This window comes from Dermacentor silvarum, chromosome 1 (assembly GCF_013339745.2).
Source record: "Dermacentor silvarum isolate Dsil-2018 chromosome 1, BIME_Dsil_1.4, whole genome shotgun sequence".
Classification (NCBI taxonomy): domain Eukaryota; kingdom Metazoa; phylum Arthropoda; class Arachnida; order Ixodida; family Ixodidae; genus Dermacentor; species Dermacentor silvarum.
The window spans coordinates 214,977,342-214,997,576 of NC_051154.1; the positions used below are offsets into that span (position 1 = coordinate 214,977,342).

General features: G+C 43.9%; 1 protein-coding gene across 1 annotated transcript in view; it reads right to left on the reverse strand.

Annotated features, from left to right (window-relative positions):
* The window catches only part of LOC119436751 (glycosyltransferase 25 family member), a 367,617-nt gene that overhangs the window by 322,731 nt on the left and 24,651 nt on the right, over positions 1 to 20,235 (reverse strand). The window contains exons 4-6 of the mRNA XM_037703743.2: positions 16,557 to 16,626; positions 15,642 to 15,849; positions 9,570 to 9,680 (exon numbers count right to left, since the gene is read on the reverse strand). Of these exons, the coding sequence (XP_037559671.1) occupies positions 9,570 to 9,680; positions 15,642 to 15,849; positions 16,557 to 16,626 (389 nt within the window). The remainder of the gene's footprint in view (positions 1 to 9,569; positions 9,681 to 15,641; positions 15,850 to 16,556; positions 16,627 to 20,235) is intronic.

The following is a 20,235-nucleotide window of genomic DNA, read 5'->3' on the forward strand; positions in this document are numbered from 1 at the left end:
GTGGAGAATCAAGGTAGCTGTGGAAGTTTTGTAGATATGTCCCACGATATTCATCACATATGCCTCCTGTACTCCTTGAATATTCAATGCCTCCATGACTGCTGGTATCTCTACTGAATTAAATGCCTTTTCATAATCTATGAAAGCCACATAGAGAGGCTGACTGTACTCCAGATTTTTCAATTACATGATTGACGACATGGACGTGATCCATTGTAAAATATCCTTTCCTGAAGTCAGCCTGTTCTCTTGGTTATCGATTGAAGTCAAGTGTTGCCCTGATTCTATTGGAAATTATCTAGGTGAATATTTTATACAATACTGAAAACAAGCTAATGGGCCTATAACTCTTCAGTTCTTTAATGTCTCCCTTCTTATGGATTATTATAATGTTGGCATCCTTCCAGCTCTCTGGTACATTTGAAGGCATGAGGCACTGTGTATAAAGGGCCGCAAGCTTTTCAAGCGTATCTCCTCGATCTTTGATTATGAGAAGGAAATTTACAGAAGAATAAAAATGGAAAATAGCTTGGAGTGCATACAGCCGGCATTACCAAATCCTGACTGGGAGATTAACACTGTCGTTGAAAAAAAAAAAAAAAAAGGATAATCATTGCATTCTAACGGTGCTAACATATGGGCCAGAAACTTGGAGGTTAACAAAGAAGCTCAAGAACAAGTTAAGGATCGCACAAAGAGCAATGGAACAAAAAATTTTAGGCATAACATTAAGAGACAGGAAGAGAGTGGTGTGGATCAGAGAGCAAATGTGGATAGCCAATATCCTAGTTGACATTAGGAGAAAAAAATGGAGCTGGGCAGGCCATGTAATGCATAGAACAGATAACCAGAGGACCATTCGAGTTGCAGAATGGGTGTCAAGGGAAGGGAAGCGCAGTCGAGGATGGCAAAAAATTAGGTGGGGTGATGAAATTATTAAATTTGCAAGTGCAAGCTGGAATCAGCTAGCGCAAGACAGGGTTAATTGGAGATCGCTGGAAGAGGCCTTCATCCTGAAGTGGACATGAAAATAGGCTCATGATGATGACATGCAATAATTATGTAAGCAATGCAAGGGCAATAGAATGAACACCTTGTTCTCATCTACGAAAGATTGCTAATCTGATAACTGAGAAAACAGTCACTCAGTGTCCGAGTTACTCTTGCTGGACACACTTGCATTAGAATCGATCACGGTTGCTTTCGCATTCAGATTTGATTGTACATAGACAAGTTCTCAAACACATTTACTTGTGAGCCTGTTGCGAAGCTTGTTATGAAGATTTCCAAACAAAGACCAGCTCCATTCACAACTGTCAGATGACAAAGATATCTGCAGCAGCCTGGAAGCTAAAGGTGTCAGTGGCTTATTAGTGCGAGTGCCTCACCACCAGGTTCACGGTTCTACGTGCTTCACAGACTCCCAGACGTGCCTTGGAGCAAAACCCAGAGGGCGTCCTGTATTCCCCTATGTTTGGAAGCTACGCTAGGTTTTCAAAACGAAAAGAAAGCATATGCTAGTGAAGACACTTGAAAACTGTGCTGCCGTTTTCTTGCCATCGTCGTCACTTCTAGAATCGTGTGCTGCACAGCAGAGAATGCAAGTTTTCATGTCGCAAAACATGAAAATCTTGCATACAAGTATGCAAGGTTTTCATGTTTTTTTTTTTCCACTTCTCTGTACTGAAAAGACGAAAAATAAAATGTTTTTTCCCCAATATTTCCTTATTTTTTCCCGGCCCTTACATATCTAGTCACTTCCAAGCAGTCAGGCAAGGCAACAAAGGTTGCATAATGCAGCAACTAAGGTTTAGTGTGAGCATAAGCGGTCTCTCATGGTAATAATGAGGTCAGAGGTTATCGCTACTAGACGAGCTTATTCTTGCACTATGGCTTCAAAACTTTCTTTCAAAATATTTGCTAGAGTGCTTTGAAATGAACAGTAGAATATGCGACATGTAAGTGCATTCTGTGACCCCACCGCTACCACGGCAATCCGCCTTTTTCATTTTCCTGTGCTGCCCTCTGCCGCGCGCCGCTGGAAACGTTTTGGTAGGGGGCTGTGGCTTTCGCCGGTTGATTTGTGAACCTGCGCCCGTGTTAAGTGCGCATCGGTTGTGCGTTTCATGGATTGCGAATAACTATTAATGGCTTCTGGGGGGCAGCATGTCGTTCCTAGACGCCATGTAGCACTCACCAACTATATACATGTAGGGTGAGCAGGCCTGAGTGTGCTGTTTTGTTTACAGTGCGGCCGATAAAGGCACGCTGAGTTCCCTCTGCCGTAGCGGCTGCTTTGGAGTTTGTTGGCGCTAGCTCCTGCACTTGCACCTCACTTTTTTGCAATTCTTTTTTACACATTCTTTAGAAACATTTCTCATAAATAAGATGTTTTCGAGTGCGCAGCCTTCCACGTCGGATTTAGCAAAGCGATGCACTTGTTTACATCGGCATCTACAGCCACAGATCGTTGTTAGCGTCAAAAAATGGGGGAAAGGTGCATATATGAAAAGGCGCTGATATGAAAGAATGTCGAAACGTAGAATAAAACACATATCTGCTCATATGAACCGCGTTGTTCCATCGTGAGACGAGTCAGTATGAGCGGCTGAGCCATTTAAACAATGGCGGCTGTGATCCAGTTACAAATATTGGGCTGTTAATTTATTACTGATTCTCGTTTTTCTTTAACTTCGCGATAGTTTGCGCGTATCATAAAACATTATTAGAGCAAACTGTGCTCGCATAAGCGCTCATTTAAAGGCCGTGTTGTTCTCGATCCTGCAAAAACGCGGATGCCATCGCTGACACCGTTGGTATATAACTGAGCAAGGCGGTTGTTTATGCTGCTGTACCGAATGTACCGTCTCTTGTTTCGGGTTTGACGCAGAGATAAAGAGTACATCTCAGGTATTAAGAAATGTGTCAGCATGCCAACACGTAAAAACCCACCCATCTACGTTGCGAATACGACCGGCAGCTTACGGGAACGGTGACGTACAGATGTTGGCACAGGCGTTGGGCACAGCTCTGTGTCCCCGCTTGCAGCTTATTGTGTACGCGGCGATCGACGCGAAGAGTAGTTTATTTCAAATCGCTAAAGCTAGAACTGTACTATAAAAGCAGTTTCCTTCATCCTAACTTGCTTACTTTTCAGTACAGGTCCGCCGGTAGCGGGTGCGCGAACTCGACGGCGCCAGGCCTAACCTCCGCTGAACAGGATCAACATTGGCTCAAACTTATGTGCACAGATTAAGACGCTCGAATCTTGTGCATTTCAACTTCGTAGGCACGTTTTGACTAACTTTGAACACGATTATTTATATATACTAATGAAGCCGTTGCGGCTATCATGTTATCGGTTCGATGGCCGATCGCGCGGGGTTCGGTCGAATGATGGTCGGCACGCTGATTTTATCGGTGCCGTCGACGAGAAAGCCCATCGCAGTACGACAACTCGCGCTCGTCGGTTACGTCTTGTAGGCCTGGTATGATAAAATGGTCTCAGCGACACAGTGCTGAATGGTCGGCCAATCGTAGGCGTGCGCATCTTGTCGGTCTCGTATCGACCCAGTGTTACCGCGCCTTGAACAAGTACGTGAAGTCGGGCACACGCTGCCACTACCAGCAAGCGAGGACCGACGCTGCAAGAAGTCTTCGTTTTAAGTGTCGTCCAAGTGTAACGCATGGGTTTATCGATAAATTGCTATTACAGCCATCAATGCAAGGCGGCAACTACGTGGTTCCCTGTGCAGTCTGGACGAAGCCCTCGCCGCTTTCTGTTAAAAGTGGAGTTGCAGTCTTACGCTACGCACGTTTTCAGTACCGCACCGACGTCGAGCTACCAGTGAAGTTTCAACGAGGTACACAGCACGAGTTTGCACTTGCAGTAGCGCGCGTGCGAGTGCATTTTTTTTTTTTTCGGGGGCCGTTTCCCCGAGACGGAGCCGCACGGCCGCGCGCGCGACCCTTCCAAAACGTTTCGCGACTAATCCGCCAGGGCAGGGCGCATGCGCCGTAGCGCCGTGAAAAAGGCGGATTGTCTCACTGTGACAGCGATTTCTATCAGGAGTGAAGGATGCGCCTGTTACCACTATCCAATGAAGAAGCAAGCTTACACAAAATAAGTTTTGAATATGGGCCCAAATGCTTCGGCAAAATGCCTAAGTGATTTGCATGTCTCACTGGAGTGACTAAACCACAAAATTAGGTGGTTTGCGACCTTTTGCTGCTCATTTAGCAGTTGAAGATTTTTAAATTGAAGTGACACCTTTGGAGCTTTGTGCCAGGATAGGATAACATTAACACTCAAAATAACAGGCAATTCTAATGATGAACGGAATTCCTAAAGCTGTACAAAGTTGATGAAAAGCAGCATGCACAAAAATTCACAGAAAGAAACAGGTAGAGCAAGTAATACTGCTAGGGAAGAAAAACTCTGCAAAGTCAGTTCACTTTCCACATACAATAAAAATCAAGCAAATATGTAAAATTCTTCAGAGAAAGAACATTTGGAGCCCAAAAATATGTGGATAAAGATTTTTTTTTGTTTGCAGAGTATGTTCCCAGTATTTCCCAGGATATGTTTTAAGCATATGTTTCCTGGGCTTGCAAGAATTGCTTTCACAAAACATGACTCACAAAACGGGTATTTTATTTCGGCTCTAAGATCTCTCAAAAATATGGGAAACCACTTACTTATGCTTGCCACTAAGTTGCACAAGGCAAATAAATATGTTCAGTCCATTTCACATGGTGTGATCATCTGTGAATCTGCAGCACTGTGATGACATCCATGAAGCAAGTAGGCTTGCAAATAATGCCAATGCATGTTTCTGCACTGCCATACTTTTGCTACAACATTGTTCATATAGAATAAATCTCCTTTGTGGCTTTATTCTAATACAGCTAGAGGTCTGTGATCAAGGCGCTTTAGTGTCATCGGAACAAAGAACTCACAAGAACATTCCTGATCTTTCCCCAACACATGCACACATGAAGCTTGAAAACATACACAGCTGGATTCAGAGGGAATCTGCTAGAGTCAAATGCATGCCATCTGAGTACCCAAATAGCCTTATAAAACATCTTCACACAGTTGTATAATGTCTTTGGTATTGAAGGGGCTCTCTCCCAAATTATCTCCAACAAGGATTCTTAAAAGGCATATACAGTATCAGTGAAGTTATCAACAAACAAATGTTGGCCTTCACTACCTGCAAGATCTGTCTCTTCACTCATCATTCCCACTATGTTGAAAGATGCACAGCATCTGCACTATTCACATTCTGCACTATTCCACTTTCTATGGCTTTTGCCCCTCAAGATATGAAAGGAATCTGGACGTGTTGTTGCTAAATGAGATTTTGCAGAGTGCTAAAGAAAACTCACAAAAGCAAACACTGGTTGAGGTACCTGCATTGTTCTATACTATGTGCTTTGTCATGTGCTTCTGTGTGTGACTGTTCTTCAGTGTCTTAATGAAAGGAATCTTAGAAAAAGCTATCATTTATTGCTGTGACAAAAAATGATCGCTCAACAAAAAATGCTTGCTGCTTCAAAGAGCTGTAGGAAAGGGCAAGCAATTGCACTGGCCGCATCAGCATCGAAGCAGCTGCACAGCATATGAAATGAATGAATTCTGGGGTTTTACGTGCCAAAACCACGATTTGATTATGAGGCATGCCATAGCGGGGGACTCCGGATTAATTTCAACCACCAGGGGATCTTTAATGAGCCCTCAATGCACGGGACACGGGCACTTTTGCATTTCACCCCAACCGAAATGCGGGCGCCGTGGCCCTGATTTGATCCCGCTACCTCATGCGCACAACACCATAGCCACTAAGCCACCGCGGCGAGTGCGCAGCATATGGCAACAACAGCCGCCAAAGTCAGCACACAATATCCCCTCACTGTTCATTTACTCTACAGTGCACAAAGGTAAGAGGCACAAAGGGATCCAGCCAAGCTTTGCAAACCATTGCATTGCAAGACAGCAGGTCAAACAACGCCAGTTTTAGTGAAGATACATATGTTCCCTATGATGTTAATTGTCACCGTTTACTGTGAAGTCGTGCCAATGCTGATGAGTTCACTATGCTACCTTTGGATGAGTTTGTAGGTCCCATGCTGACCACAGGGCAAGCAGTAACATTTGCATCAGGTGTCGAAGACTGGGATGTGGGGACAGCATTAGTTCCCACATTCAAAAAGCTTGAAAACTATTCGAGCTTCAAAAATTCTAGTATACAGTTGCCTGTCAAGTGATGATAGGCTCCTCATATATCCCTGTTTTATGCTAAGCATGCTTCTTTTTTTCTTCTTTTTTTTTTGAACAGATGCATGCCAATTTGGGACCTTGCATCACAGAAGGGCACTGGGCCTCGGCAAGGCAGCGCCATCATTGCTGAAAGCCTAGAAGGGATCTACTTTTACAGGCATCAGCTCAGACTTATAAAGTCGCTTTAAAAGCAACAAAATAAACTCCTGAAAGATCCCAACCCTTTTGGGGCTTCAGCTTTTACCTTCGTCTGAAGTACTATTATAAAGAACACCTACCATTAACCCTTCACCTCCCGTTGACGAGTACAGTCATGAAATTTTGTACCAATGTAACCAATGATGACTATAGTCGTCATAAACAAACATTCGTCACACAGTGAACCTATGACGACTATACACGGCATATAGTTGTGATTCCTGACACTAGATGGCCATACCTGTTCAAGTTGTGCCATTTGTGTCTCACCTTTCATTATATTGCTGCCTCTGACACCCCCGCATAGAACATGGCTCTCTCCTCGAAATGAGGCAATGAAAGCTCATGTAAAAAAGAGTATTTTGAAGACTCCTGATCAGACGACAGCTCTGTAGAGTTATGCATGGAAACGGAAAGTGATGTGTTCTCATCTGAGGAGTCTGATGACGATTCTGTGGATGGACCGGAGGACCTTCCCCATGAGTCTACCATATTAAGACGGCCTACTAACTGCTTTAGGAGCTGCAGAAAAGTAGCCACTATTCATGTGCATGTTTTTGCACCGTTAAGGTTATTTTTTCTTTGTATTCTCTTTTTTCATAGTGTATCGAGCCCTGCGAAATGCTTTTTTGCAGGATACTAGAACCATGCAGTGAAACCTTCTTCAAACTATCCTTTTATGCAATTTGTGAAATAAAGGAACCCCCCTGAATTGAAATAACGGTGCTGTTTCATTCAGAAAAAGAAAGCTCTACAAACTGAGCGAAAAAAAAAAATGTCTGGGAAGTTTGCTTAAATGTTCTTTTTTTGTGGAAGGTAAAGGGTTAATTCCAGTTCCCTTTTTGTCATCCTTGCCTGTCATGTTCAGAATAAGGAACTACAAGAGTACATCTTATCGCTTCAATTTTATATCCCTTGAGCAAGAAAAGCTAGTCTTGCTGGCCATTCTAGCTCATCATCATCAGACTATTTTCATGTCCACTGATTGTTCCAGAATGCACAATGGTTCCCAGTAAGAGGGAATTGAGTTGACTGTGTGGGGATCAAGGTGCCTTCCCGTGTCTCACCCCCAAGCTTACGCATTGTGCTTAGCTCGATCTCCGGGAATCGCCATCCCAGTGGATACATGGCAGACACGGCTAGCGCACCGGAGCTAATTTCCCACACAAACCATGCTTCTCCCTCCCGGCGTTGAGTCACCTCCCGAGTGGCAGGCCCCGTGTGCCCTGTCCACCCAAGCTTTCTTCCGCTGAGCACTTCGTCACCGCGGCAGATGCTCACAGCCCCGCAGTGAGTTGGTTGTGTGGGACCTTTGCTCCTGTGACTTCTCATTCTTGCGGTTGGTGGACTGCTATCCGGTAAGCCCTAGCGCAGCGAGCACATATACTGAATCGGTCTTGCTGTTAGCTTTTGCCTACAAGCGCAGTGACTGTCGCACTGTACAAGCGTTGTATCTGGAGTTAATAAACCAACGTTTCTTGGCGATCTGTTTCTGGAGCCTTCTATGTGCCGTGCCGGAGAATCGGCGAACCCTGCCGCAGCGCCTTTGTGTGTTGCGGAGTGGAGGAGCATCCTTTCCTGACCATAGCTCGGAGGGTGAGCCTCGCGCAAACCCATCTCCCCAACTGTTAACTGATCTATTTAATTCGATGACCATTGATTGTGCTGTCAGCATTGCCATTGTTGCTGCTAAGTTGCACTTTTCTTTGAAGGCACAAACATATCCAATAAAGTTTCTATCTTTGAAGTTCCTCACTTCCCATTGTCTGTCGTGCACGTATGACTCACGTATGACAGTATTATTACACTGAGTTTGCGAAAAGGACATGGGAATGTGCAGTTCAGTTTTAATCAACTGAACCATAGCAAAAATTGCCATTTCCACAAAATATCCCACAGGATCTTGCACAAGCATGACAAACCATAATTCACATGTAAGAAAAAACCAAGAAACTGCTTCATGAAAATAACCACACCCTCACGTGATATGAAGCTTAAAAGATCATTCTTTCTTCTGAACGGCTTGTAACCATAGTGCCTACTATTAGGTCCATTCATTTTCTTTGAACACAACAGAGACAGAGAATCAACACTTGCATGTTGTGCACATATCAAGTGCCCTGCAGGTCACAGACAAACACTGGTGACAAACTTGCTTTAATTCTTTGCACAGACTAGACAAGGATAAATAAAGGAAGCACACCTACAGTGACCTGCATTCTTATTCTCAGAGTTTAAAAAGAAGATCTTGCCTTCACCACTGCCTTATTTTCACTCAAATTTTGCCGTAAGGTTGAATTTCTTGGTCTGCATGATTCAATAAAACACTTAGCATCTTAGCTTGCCTGGTTTGTTCAGACTTTTAGTTGCTGACAGGTAGCAAAACTAGCTTATGTTTCTGTAGCAGCTCGCTTCTCTGGTGGTGAAGTGCACATACAATGGCGTTAAGACAGAACAGGAAAATAAAAATACCCTGTGCTTTACCAAATGAAGCAGGTCAAAAAACATAATCTTGTTGCAAAATGCAGGTTCAAATAAAGCAGCGGTATGTGCAAAATCTATGCTGATGATGATAATTCATAAAGAAGCATGGATTACCGACTCACTGAAACTGCCACCTTGGTGATTATACCAGTGCCTTAGCTCCACACAATAGTGATATTCCAATTCATGCACAATTCTCGAAAACTAATATTAAGCACATTAAAATTACTCTCTGCTCCAAGCTCAGCTACTAGAAGATAACTGCTGACAATTACAAATGAAGTTGTAATGTACCTATTAAATTGGTACATGTGGACATGCCAGTATAAGCTAGCACTTCAGTGGATAGACATTTTTCAAAATAGTAGCATGAAGCAATGGCTCTCTTGCCATTATGTTCAGACACGGAGCAAATGTAAAAGCCTGCCCATTTTCTTGACACCTGATTCGGAGCAAGTGCAAACTGCTTTCACCATATTATATTAATGATGGGGTTGCTACCAGTGTGCAATTCTTTTAAAGCAAGGTTTAGGCAACATCCACGTTTTCCCATAAAAGAAAACACCAAAGTAGAATAAATAAATTTATAAATTAATAAACAAACCTGTGACATCCAGCTTGAGGTTTAACAGCTCCTCTGCCTCGCGTGCCGGCGACTCGGAGGGAGCCAGAATGTGGCCATACTGGTCCTTGTTGCTGATAAACATCTCAATAGCTGCAGGTAAATGGGACAGGTTCTATAAGCACAGCAACAAATAGAAGAAATTTCAATGCTGAAGCAGAGTTGTGCGATTTCACACTGCCTTTTCAAAAATATTTTACAGCAGTGAGGCACTCAAGAAGCCTCACTATGCTCCACCTTCATTAATGTGACATCGATCAACTTTACCTGCCTTTTAATATAAATCAATTTCATAATGAGTTTCATTGTGCCACTGCTGACACAAAGGATGCCGCTAGCACCAGTTATTAGTCAACCGAAGGGCAACTATGGTTTGAAGTATACCTTTTTACATTTTATTCCACACACCTCGCACCCCCATCTTTAACCACGACCAACTGGCTTACCCTTCTCGATAAATGGGCAGGAAGGTGAGGTTGAAGAATGTGGTTGGGGGCAGCGCAAGAAATAGAGACAAAGAAAGCAAGACAACAAACACAGAGCTGACGTATTATTGCAATAGCAGTTATATGTACATATGAGGCGCATACACGTTGTCGCTACCACGGTGCTATCACGGTATATTGATGCCGTACGGAGGGTTAGAACATCCCCAGAGACAAGTGAGACGCACAGTGTGGCAGCAAAAATGATAAAGACAAGTGGACACACCTTCACACTCTGCTCAATAAGCTTTGCAGCAGAGCCAGGCAGCATTCCGTCTCGTTCTGCCAAACACTAGCATTCCTGCTGAAAAACAAACATAACTGTTTTTTGTCAGTCTCATCTCATGCACCATCGAGGTGCAATGCTGTTCGCCATGTCAGCATTGTGAGATGCCTGGTAGCTGCCAGGGAGCTGTACTGGCAGCACAGGGGCGTAGCCAGAAATTGTTTTCGGGGGGGGGGTTCACCGGCCCGACCGGGGGGGGGGGGGGGGGGGGGGGAAGCTTCTGCTTTTTTCTACGTCACGTGGTCGATAATAAATATTGGTAATTGAAGCAGACTCCATACATGTATATCAAAAGACATGGGACTGCTCCCCCCCCCCTCGCGTGTGCGTGTGCTTGTGAAGCAATTAAGTAAAAAGTAAAGTAAGGTCCGTAAATCCAGTAAGTACGACAGGTACAGTGGGCATTTGGAGCAACGGTCTCTCATCGCGCCACTGAATGGACCAGTCTTCGAAAACGCATCATTGAGACGACCCGTGCGATCGGAGAAGACATCATTAATTGTTCATTTACGTTAAGCGTAGATGGCGTCGTCCTCGTCGGGGCGAAGTGCGTTTCACAAGTCAAGGACGGCTATACGCGTGAAAATGCACGTGTGACCAGGCTATACCTACTCCCATAGCAATAGCTTGTTCGCTGTGTCTTTGCGCTAGAAAACTTAAATACGGGCAAAAACGCGTAAGGTTTTTTTTTTTTTTGTCGAAGCTTTCGTCACCCTGCTCCCTCATACAAGAGGGTTGCATTTCCTGCGGCAAGTGCATGGGCCGCTGTGTCTTCCGCTGTGTGTGAGCGTGCAGCCGTCATTTGCCTTTACGTCAACAGATTCAGAATTGTACAGAATATTTCACCGCACAGCATAGATATGGCATGTGTACGTATTTTAAGTAGTGCGTGCAACTCATTTCTGCTTCACTTACGCCGGTGCAAACAGGAAGCGGCCTTGTACCTCACAGAATCTCGACTGATTGGTGTACTAGTGATGCAGGAATGAACTCCGGTCTTGTTCAGTGCATAGTGCACATAATAAATTTCTCAGGACGCATGAACTCCGACGAGAACTGTCAGCGCCTGCAACAAAAGTTTACTTACGCTGTACTGCACGCACAGCAGTAATTCATGCTTGTCGGCTGTCTGTTTTGTGTATTCTGTTGCGAGTCGGTGGAATTTCACTGCTGTCATCAACCCCTTCGTGGGTACATTGCTGGTTTGGGATTTCACAACAAAACAGCAACTACCAGCCTTCCGTAATTGCTGGTTTGGGATTCAACAACACAACAGTAATTACCAGCCTTCCGTAGGGGCGCAATCCCAAACAAGAGACGTTTCTCGCGCAGACTAAGCCTACGTTCACACTTGGGGAAGCGGCAAGCGGGCGGAAAGGCCAAAGCGGCCGGAAAACTTTTTCCGCGCCTGTCCAAGTTGTTCACATTTGTTTTGCTACCGCCGCGGCCGCCGCTGCCGTTTTCGTCCAGATCCATCTCGTCCGCGTACGTTTGTTGGCGTGGTGGCGCTCATTATCGCATTATTTCGAGCGGTATGTTCATTCTTTGACCCACGTACCGTCATCAAAAGTGATAATTTTACGCAACTTCACGTGTCATCTGCGACCTGCGGTAAATTCCTCGTTGGCGTTCCGTAATTCTCCGCACACGGGCGCGGTAGCACTGAGTCACAGGTTGGTGCCTAGGCGTGATAATATTTCTTTAATAGCTTTTATTTACAAGTTGTACTAACATTTCATCATTTCGTATTGCCGGCGCCTCCAGGACACCAAAGGGGCAACGGGAACACCACAGTTAAAACCCGGGCTGGCCCTTGTGTTAGGGCTCACCAAAGCCTGCGCGTCCTACGTGAGACCTACGCTCCCAATCTATCGTCGCGACGAGAAAAGCACCCCACGACTTCTGCAACATACCGTACACGTGGGAGGAGAATTATGGAGCGCCAACGAGGAATCTGCCTAAATATTGTCTGCCGTGGAAGTGGAAGAAGAAATGGCTTTTATACTTCTACCTACTTGTTTTCTAGAAATGGACAATGAATAAGCGGAAGGCACGGACACCTCGGAAACGGCGGTGGTGGGTTCGCCTGGCTTTGCGAAAGCGCGAGAAGTTGGGTCACGCCAAGGCTTCGTTGCCTTACCTCCAGTCGCGCGACGTTGAATACTATCGCGAGTATTGCTGACAGTAAGTTTTATAGCCACTCTTGTCGTAGAGCAAGGGCTGGTTCTTGATCGCGTCGATCAGCATTACAGCCTACACTTTTGGTGCCATGATCAATTTTACGACCGGTTCGTTACATGCTAGTGTAGCTTCCAGTGAAGCAGAATGACTTTCCGCCGCGTTTCCGCTTTGCCATGGTGAAAAAATCGGCCCGAGACTGATTTGGCTCGCAGCCTGTTTTTCTGCCTGTTTTGCCGCCTAGGTTGGCGGATTTTTGCAAGATTTTGCCGCTTCCGACAGCTTCGAGACCAAGTGTGAACGTAGCCTAAGATCATGCGTGAGCGCGGCCTAACCGGCACCTGAAGGGAAGCGGCGGAAATGTATACCGGAGATTTCGACTACCTGGGGTCTTTAACGTGCACCTAAATCTAAGTAAACGGGCCTCGAGCGTTTTCGCCATCATCTAAAATGCGGCTGCCGCATTTGTTGCTTCATTTGTTGCGCATTTGTTGCTTCAGAATGCGGCCGCCACATTCTCGCCCAAAGCTTCACAGAGTGTCAAAGCCTTGACAAACACCGTGACAGTTTTTTCATATGCAGACATGATTCGCTGTAAATTACCAACCCAAACAGAAGCGCCCAGGAATGAAATTGTGATAGTAGCACCGGTTTCATGAATTATGTCAGCGCGAAGCGACGAGAACAAAGGGTGGGGGGGGGGGGGGTTGCGGAAAAAATTTCAGGGGGGGGGGGGGGGTTTGAACCCCTCCCCCCTGGCTACGTCCCTGTGGCAGCATGTCGGCTTTGCGTATTGCAACACCGTCCAATGATCTCGAGCCCAATGCTGAGCCTTAACTATCGCTTCCTGTGCTTCGCCCTTCGGGTGAAACTGCCAATTCTTCCATGTCCATTTCTTGCACTACCCCCAACCATGAAATAAAAACAACTTGCCCAATTTCCCACTTTTTTTCACCATACATTCTACAGTAGTACTAACCATACAAAAGTTAGATTGCTATGAAATTTGCAGTGCTGTTTTAGAGTCAGTAGAGAATTATTTGACTGATCATTAACCAATGAGCGTCTATAAAAAATTGGGCAGTTTCGCCTGAAGGGCAAAACGCTGACAGTGATAGCAATGTTTAGTGTTGTGCTTGAACTCCTCAGATAGTGTTCTAACTATACGTGGGTGCAACATGCTGGCACGACGCAGCATCCAAAGCAACTGCTGCCAGGCAGAAGAAACAGCACCCCAGCAGTGCCCCGGTGTCTCACAATGCCGGCATAATGAGAAGTGCCACCAGTGGCATTGCAAGTATCGCTCCTCGATGGTATACAAAATGAGACCAAAGGGGAACCACCAGCGTTTGTAGCTTGAAGAGTACTGTGCACTCTGCTTGGACCACTTTATGTGCCACAGTGTGGTATATGTACACAGCTGCTTGGCAGGAACGCTACTGTTTGTGCACACAACACGCATGCCAGCAGTGGGAGGTGGGAGGTCGCTGCAGTGTCAATTGAGTGGAGCATGAGGATGCATCCATTTGGTTACCCCACTTCTGCAGCCAAACGCACTGCCCATTTCTCGCGTCTCTAAAAACCCTCTTACCCTTCATACACAGGCCGCACATGCACATCGATACCATTGACAGCATGACAATGCCATCAGTGGTGCTGGTGCCAGCACAAACGAGCATTCATATAATTTCTATTGCAATAAAAAGCAATTATATGTGTAAAAAAAACGCAGTATGGTGTTTCTCAAGGCAGTATACACAGTTGTCAGAGTATACAGGGGCGCTATAACGTAAAATGATTCCAAACTGTTTTGATTCCAATTTCTGCAATCAGCCTCCATGATTGGTCAAAACATTTTCGGGCCACTCCCAACTTTGCCTGTCTGTCACGCGACATCACGAAAACCGCGATAGCTCCCCATCTGATATAACGTGTACACACTGATAATGCATAATTAAACCGCACAAAATAAAAATAATCATTCCTGATTCGACGCCTTTTAACCATTAGCCCTCTACTATTGGTACAATAGCAGAGGGCTATGCCCACTTCGCCTGTCTGTCACGCAACCTCACAAAACCACGAAAACTCACCACGTCAAAGTGACGTGTACGGGAAAAAAATGCATTAATATGCCGAACAAAACTGAAATTTTTTTCTGAATAGTCACAGACTACCCCGTTCCGAAAGGAATAGACGATGGCTGCCCGCCGATCGCTCAGGCCCTCGCTACTCACACCTGCCAGTGAGCATGTATTTATTTGCGCATGATAAACCTTTTTGTGCAGCAGTAAAACGTTATCAAGCTCTTTCGGTATGCATACGACATTGCTCTGCAAACTCTTCCTTGCTGAGGATCCGTTTTAGCAGCATTATTATCCTTCCGTTGCACGCCGCCGCGATTTTCGACCAGCTACCGCAAGCTAAGTAAGGCGAAGCGGACCAATCGGAGAAGCCGGCACTACCCTCTTCATACGGTTATCTATTTTCCCTGTGCTGGCTCGGCCCCATCGAAACCCTCTCCACTAGAGCGTGCTCCTCACCTCTTGTCAGCCAATTAGATAAGAAAAACCGCTGAGTGTAGACAATGTTATTGGTGTTGAAAGAGAACAAAGGTAACCTCCTATAAACGAGGAGAGTGTTTGATTGAGTTGTTCAGACAACGCTGCGGGTCACCGCCCGATGCTTGCATCGGTGGTTACGTAAATTTGATGTCAGGAGTTCGGAATCAAAACAGTTTGGAATCATTTTACATTATAGCACCCCAGGTCAGTAGAATATATAATTTATGCAGACAGTACGAGCTTGTTGTTTGTTTTTTCAGGGACATTTCAGGGACATCATTTCATTAGCAAATGATACATTAAATAAACTACACACTTGAATAGTGAAAAATTTTATTATGCATAAACTGTTTAAAAAAAAAGGCTGTTTTTTTTCCAGCAAACTTCAAATACTATATAGTATAACGAATAAAAAGAACTTCATAGCTCACTTTTGTAGAAGATTGTGGAGTAATGGCTGTGCCCCTCAAAAAGACACTTGCATACGTTTATACACCTAATCGTTGCGGGGAGATTAGCATACTCTGCTAATGGGCCTTACCTGCAAATTTGGCTGAGTGTGCAAAGGTGATAACATCATCAATTGGTCCCGTGTAGCCTTCTAGCTTCTCTGGGTGATAAGTCAACTTGCGGGAGTCAGCGTGGTTCAGGTTTATCAGCGTCGCAGAGTGGACCATCACCACAGGAAAAACACCAACCTTTTCTTTCTCAAGTATTGGCATGTACTCATCTGTGCGCTCGTAGTATCCCTGAATGGAGCAAAGTACCATGCATTTGCACTTATGTTCTCTCCCCTAAAGTGGAGATCTGCCCCAGAGGCAGTAACAGATGTTTAACTGTAGCCACAGTCATGCACTATCATACTACTAGAATGAAATGTGAACATGAAGAAACAAACTTTAAAATGCACCAGATTTGCAATTGTGTGTGTCACTAGCCTGACTAATTCAGAGATGCTTAGTTTTAGGGCTAGAGCAAATTAGTGACTAGTTACGCCACAACCACACATCACAATTTGAAGTAATTAAGCATAAGTGATGGTATACTTAGCTTTTTACACTTCTGTCCTTTCACTTAGCATATCACATGACTCAGTAATGTGATATGCAGCCAGCAGCAAACACCGCAAGCAAATTCATACATGCAGTGGTCCCTTGACCATACAGTGACAGTAAGGGATCTAGGATATCACGTGCTAATATAATGAGTTCCATAAAAGGAAAAAAAAAAAGTTTTCCACTGGGGTTTCCTCTGTAGATCAATGCTATTTTTGGCAGGATGATAACATTCACTTTCATGAAGCTTGTGGATTTATGCAGTACTTATACTTGCTTATTCAATGAGTTTCATCTACCCAATGCAGTCACACATTCACTGCCAGGTACACCAGAACACTCACAATGTTTGAGCAACAACACAAGCAAGAAAAAAAAAAATATCAGTAATGTGGACATACCTTTTCATTCATGCCACACCAGAAATTTGAGTATGCACTGCGGGAGTCCAGCATTGGAGCAATGATGGTTCTGTACGAGGCAAAATTCAGTGACGATTACAATCTAATCAAGCCACTTCGCTCCCCTATACTATTACTAAAATAAGCACTACAAATACTGAGAAACAGTAGCAATAAAAGGAAACATTTGTAGCATTCATACCTTAAAGCTTCTGTTTAAAGGTAATGCAGGAGTATGGGACAGCTATTTAACTGATTAGGACTACAACAACAAAAAAAGCTATGTCAGAAATATTTGCGCAGAGCAAAAAAAATAAAAAATAAAGTGGCCACTGTCATTGCTGCGATCAGGCACAACAGCTACTCTCTGAACATATTCGAGAAGTTACACTCGAGAAGGTCCACTACGTTAAAGCCAAACCCATGGTTCGTATGTGTAGTAAGTTCTCCAGCAAGAAGATACACTGCAATACAATCTCACACGTGAAAGTTGCTGCAGAAAATAAATGAAGTCACGCTCAATTAAAAATTGACTCCTTACAGTTATAGTGACATATGAAATGTTATTAGGTTAGCTCATAAAGGATTGATACCTAATGCCCAATTCAGCCCCAAGCCAATGCAAGAACTAAAGGTTCACTATTTACATTAGACGGGGCTTATAGCCTCACCGCTTTTGTAACACTCACTGTGCATTAAATTAAAAAGCACGAACAGGTGCTCCAATGAAGAAAACATTCTCTGATCAAGGTAAAGCAAGAAGTATTGTTAGCTGCAACACTCAAGTGGTAATTACAGAAATACAGTAGATGTTCACCAATTTGACTTTGGCTAATTCGATTTTTCGGTTATTCTGATGCCAACTGAAGGTCTCGGCCAGCACCTATACATTTCTACGAGCCATAACTTTCGTTAATTTGATCCTAAAATTAGCCCTTGCTTAAATAATTCAAGCTTGACTGGTCTGCACAAATGCACCTGCACAAATGCACAAATTCATCGTGACCCCAATGGCTGCAATATCAGTTTTGGCAGTGCTAGGAGACAGTGAATGTGTCGAACACACATCACCTCCAGCCGTAAATACCTATTTTCTGCCTGCCCTATGAAGATTTGTCAGAACATTGCCTGCCCGTGCAATTGAATACAAAACCAAAACCACATTCGCAACAGCTTACCATCAGAGTCAGCCTAGCCTCATCAACATTGCCATCACAAGATGGCAACAGAACAAGTAGCATGACAACAGCGTGCCACTTTCAGTCTTTGGTACAAGAGCTCATTCAAAAGAGAAGTTATTTTACTTGCCAAGCTAGTGGAAACAAGCCACCATCACAAGTTTTTGGCGTTCCGGAGAATTACAGGCATTACAGGATGAACTAGTGAAGTGGTTAGTCTAGGCGAGAATGAAGAATGGGGCTGTTTGATAAGAGCAGAATATCAAATCGGAATAGACGATACGAAGGACGACATGTTGTGGACCATAAACAGCGATAAAGTGCTGTCTGAGAGTGATGACAATGGACATAAAGTGCAAATATATTTTCATTCTGTGAAGGTAAAATTTGCTGCTTTCATCTTTTCGTGATTTGGGATCGCCAGAATTAGCAGCATGCGACATTTTGCTAAAAAAATCAGTTGTGTGTTAGATTTCTACATTGAGCATTTTAATTCAATTTTTATGTTAGTCATTGGTTGTGCACAGCAAGAAATGTTTCCAGCAGAAAGCACTGATATGAACAGAAAGGAAGATGACAAACAACACACCTCTGTTTTTTAGTCATTGTATTTTTAATTTTTTAGTGTGAACCCATAAAAAGTGGGGGCTTTCTTGATTCGGGGGATGGGTTAGAATCTGGCAAATATACTGTCAAATAAATCAGCAGTGTACTACGACATTTTCTTTTCTGTTTCTTATTTAATTCGACATGCTGGATAATTAGACCAATTCCATCGGTCCTGTCAGGTTCGAATTAACAGAAGTCGACTGAAGCAAGTCCTCTAATGAAACATGAGAGCAAATCAACTTTTTTATGCAGTTGAAATTCAGTTTTATGAAGCACTATTCTATATATTTTCTGATTTAACAAAAAATATTTTGAATACCTAACTGTTATTCAATTTTAACTCTTTCCTTACTGTGTGATATGAAACTATTTCCCTGCAAGATGGTTTTCCCGAAAATTTACTTTGGCATTCTACAAAGAATGCCCCTCACTGTACAGCTTAAAGAATGAATTTTTAGTTTGTTCACATCTGGCAATTTTCAGCAGCTCGGGGAATTTAAAAAAAAAACAGAACTTAGACAACAGGTATCATCAAAATCAGCACTTAGTGCACATTCCACTTCCCAATCAAACAACGCAAAAACACAAACTTTTCATAATTCAGCTGATTCAGTGCTGAATATTCGATATTAGCTGAGTGGCACTGTTCTTCAACTCTGCAGAGCAGCTGCTTCACTCTTAGAACAGGCATCATAGCAGCTAATTTCAATGCCCACTGACATACAACTTCTTTAACATGGTCAAACTTGAAGGTAAGTTTAAACCACGTGAAAAACATATTTCTACATTTAAGTTTTAATGTCAGTGCTGTTTATCAAAACCACCAGTTACTCATTCTTTTTTTTTTTCCTGTGCTTAGATAGTATTGACCCTTTTCGCGGAGCAGTTTGTTTGAGATAAACGAGATGACGCTTACGGCAGCGCGCCATATGTCTCCTCATCAACCGCACACAAATACAAAACCATTACCGCTTCTACCTTGCTTCTGTGCGATCAGCTGTCCGAAATGCAACTGAGTTTTCGCCAATGCACTGTGCTCCAATCATGCTAGATTGAATCATGTGGATTGAAGACGTGTGCAGTAGTTGGCTGCAAAAATAGCGACTGGCATATTAAGGAATGGAATGAATATGTGGGGCCAAGTTCACGGACTGCTGCTGCAACTGTCCAAACGTGTTACCGGCACTTCGAGATGTACAGCTTTTCTCGAGGATACAGAAATTTGCGCATCCACCAGCATTGTATCGCTAACCTTCAAAGGAAGGGCTTCAGCCCCAGAATGTCGGCAAGAGTAAGTACTACTCGTTAAACAATGACAAAGAGAGTAGCGCCGCTTCCTGTCGTAAGTTTTGCGCACATTATCTATACACATCTATCCCAAATAGCAGGAAAACTTATGCCCACTCTATCGCCGACGTATCAAGAATAAGTGAATGGGCGCACACTTGAATATACACGCACTATATACGCACAATAAATGACGGACTACACCGATGGCGCACGAATAGTCGAAGACGAATTTTTCGTGACAGTCCACAAGAGTGAGCGAGTTACTAGCGGTAATATATATGTGCTACAAGGTATTACAATGTACAAAACAGCTACGTTTCAAGCCTTGTGCGCAGCAAGAACAAATCTATCGAAACTGAGCACACCGGCGAGCGACTTGGCAGAAAATAATCAGATAGTGGCCGCACCGAGGAACTTCACTGAGTCAGAAACTGACAAGCCGCTGCTTCAAAATATTGGTCAAATAAAGAACAAAGCTCAAAACACACTAATCCTGATTTCAATTCATGAGCAGAATGTTTGGATAGCTTGGAATACATTAGCCCCGCTTTTACAACAAGCACAATATACGCTGCTTGCGCCGTTTTAACATAGCTTAATCA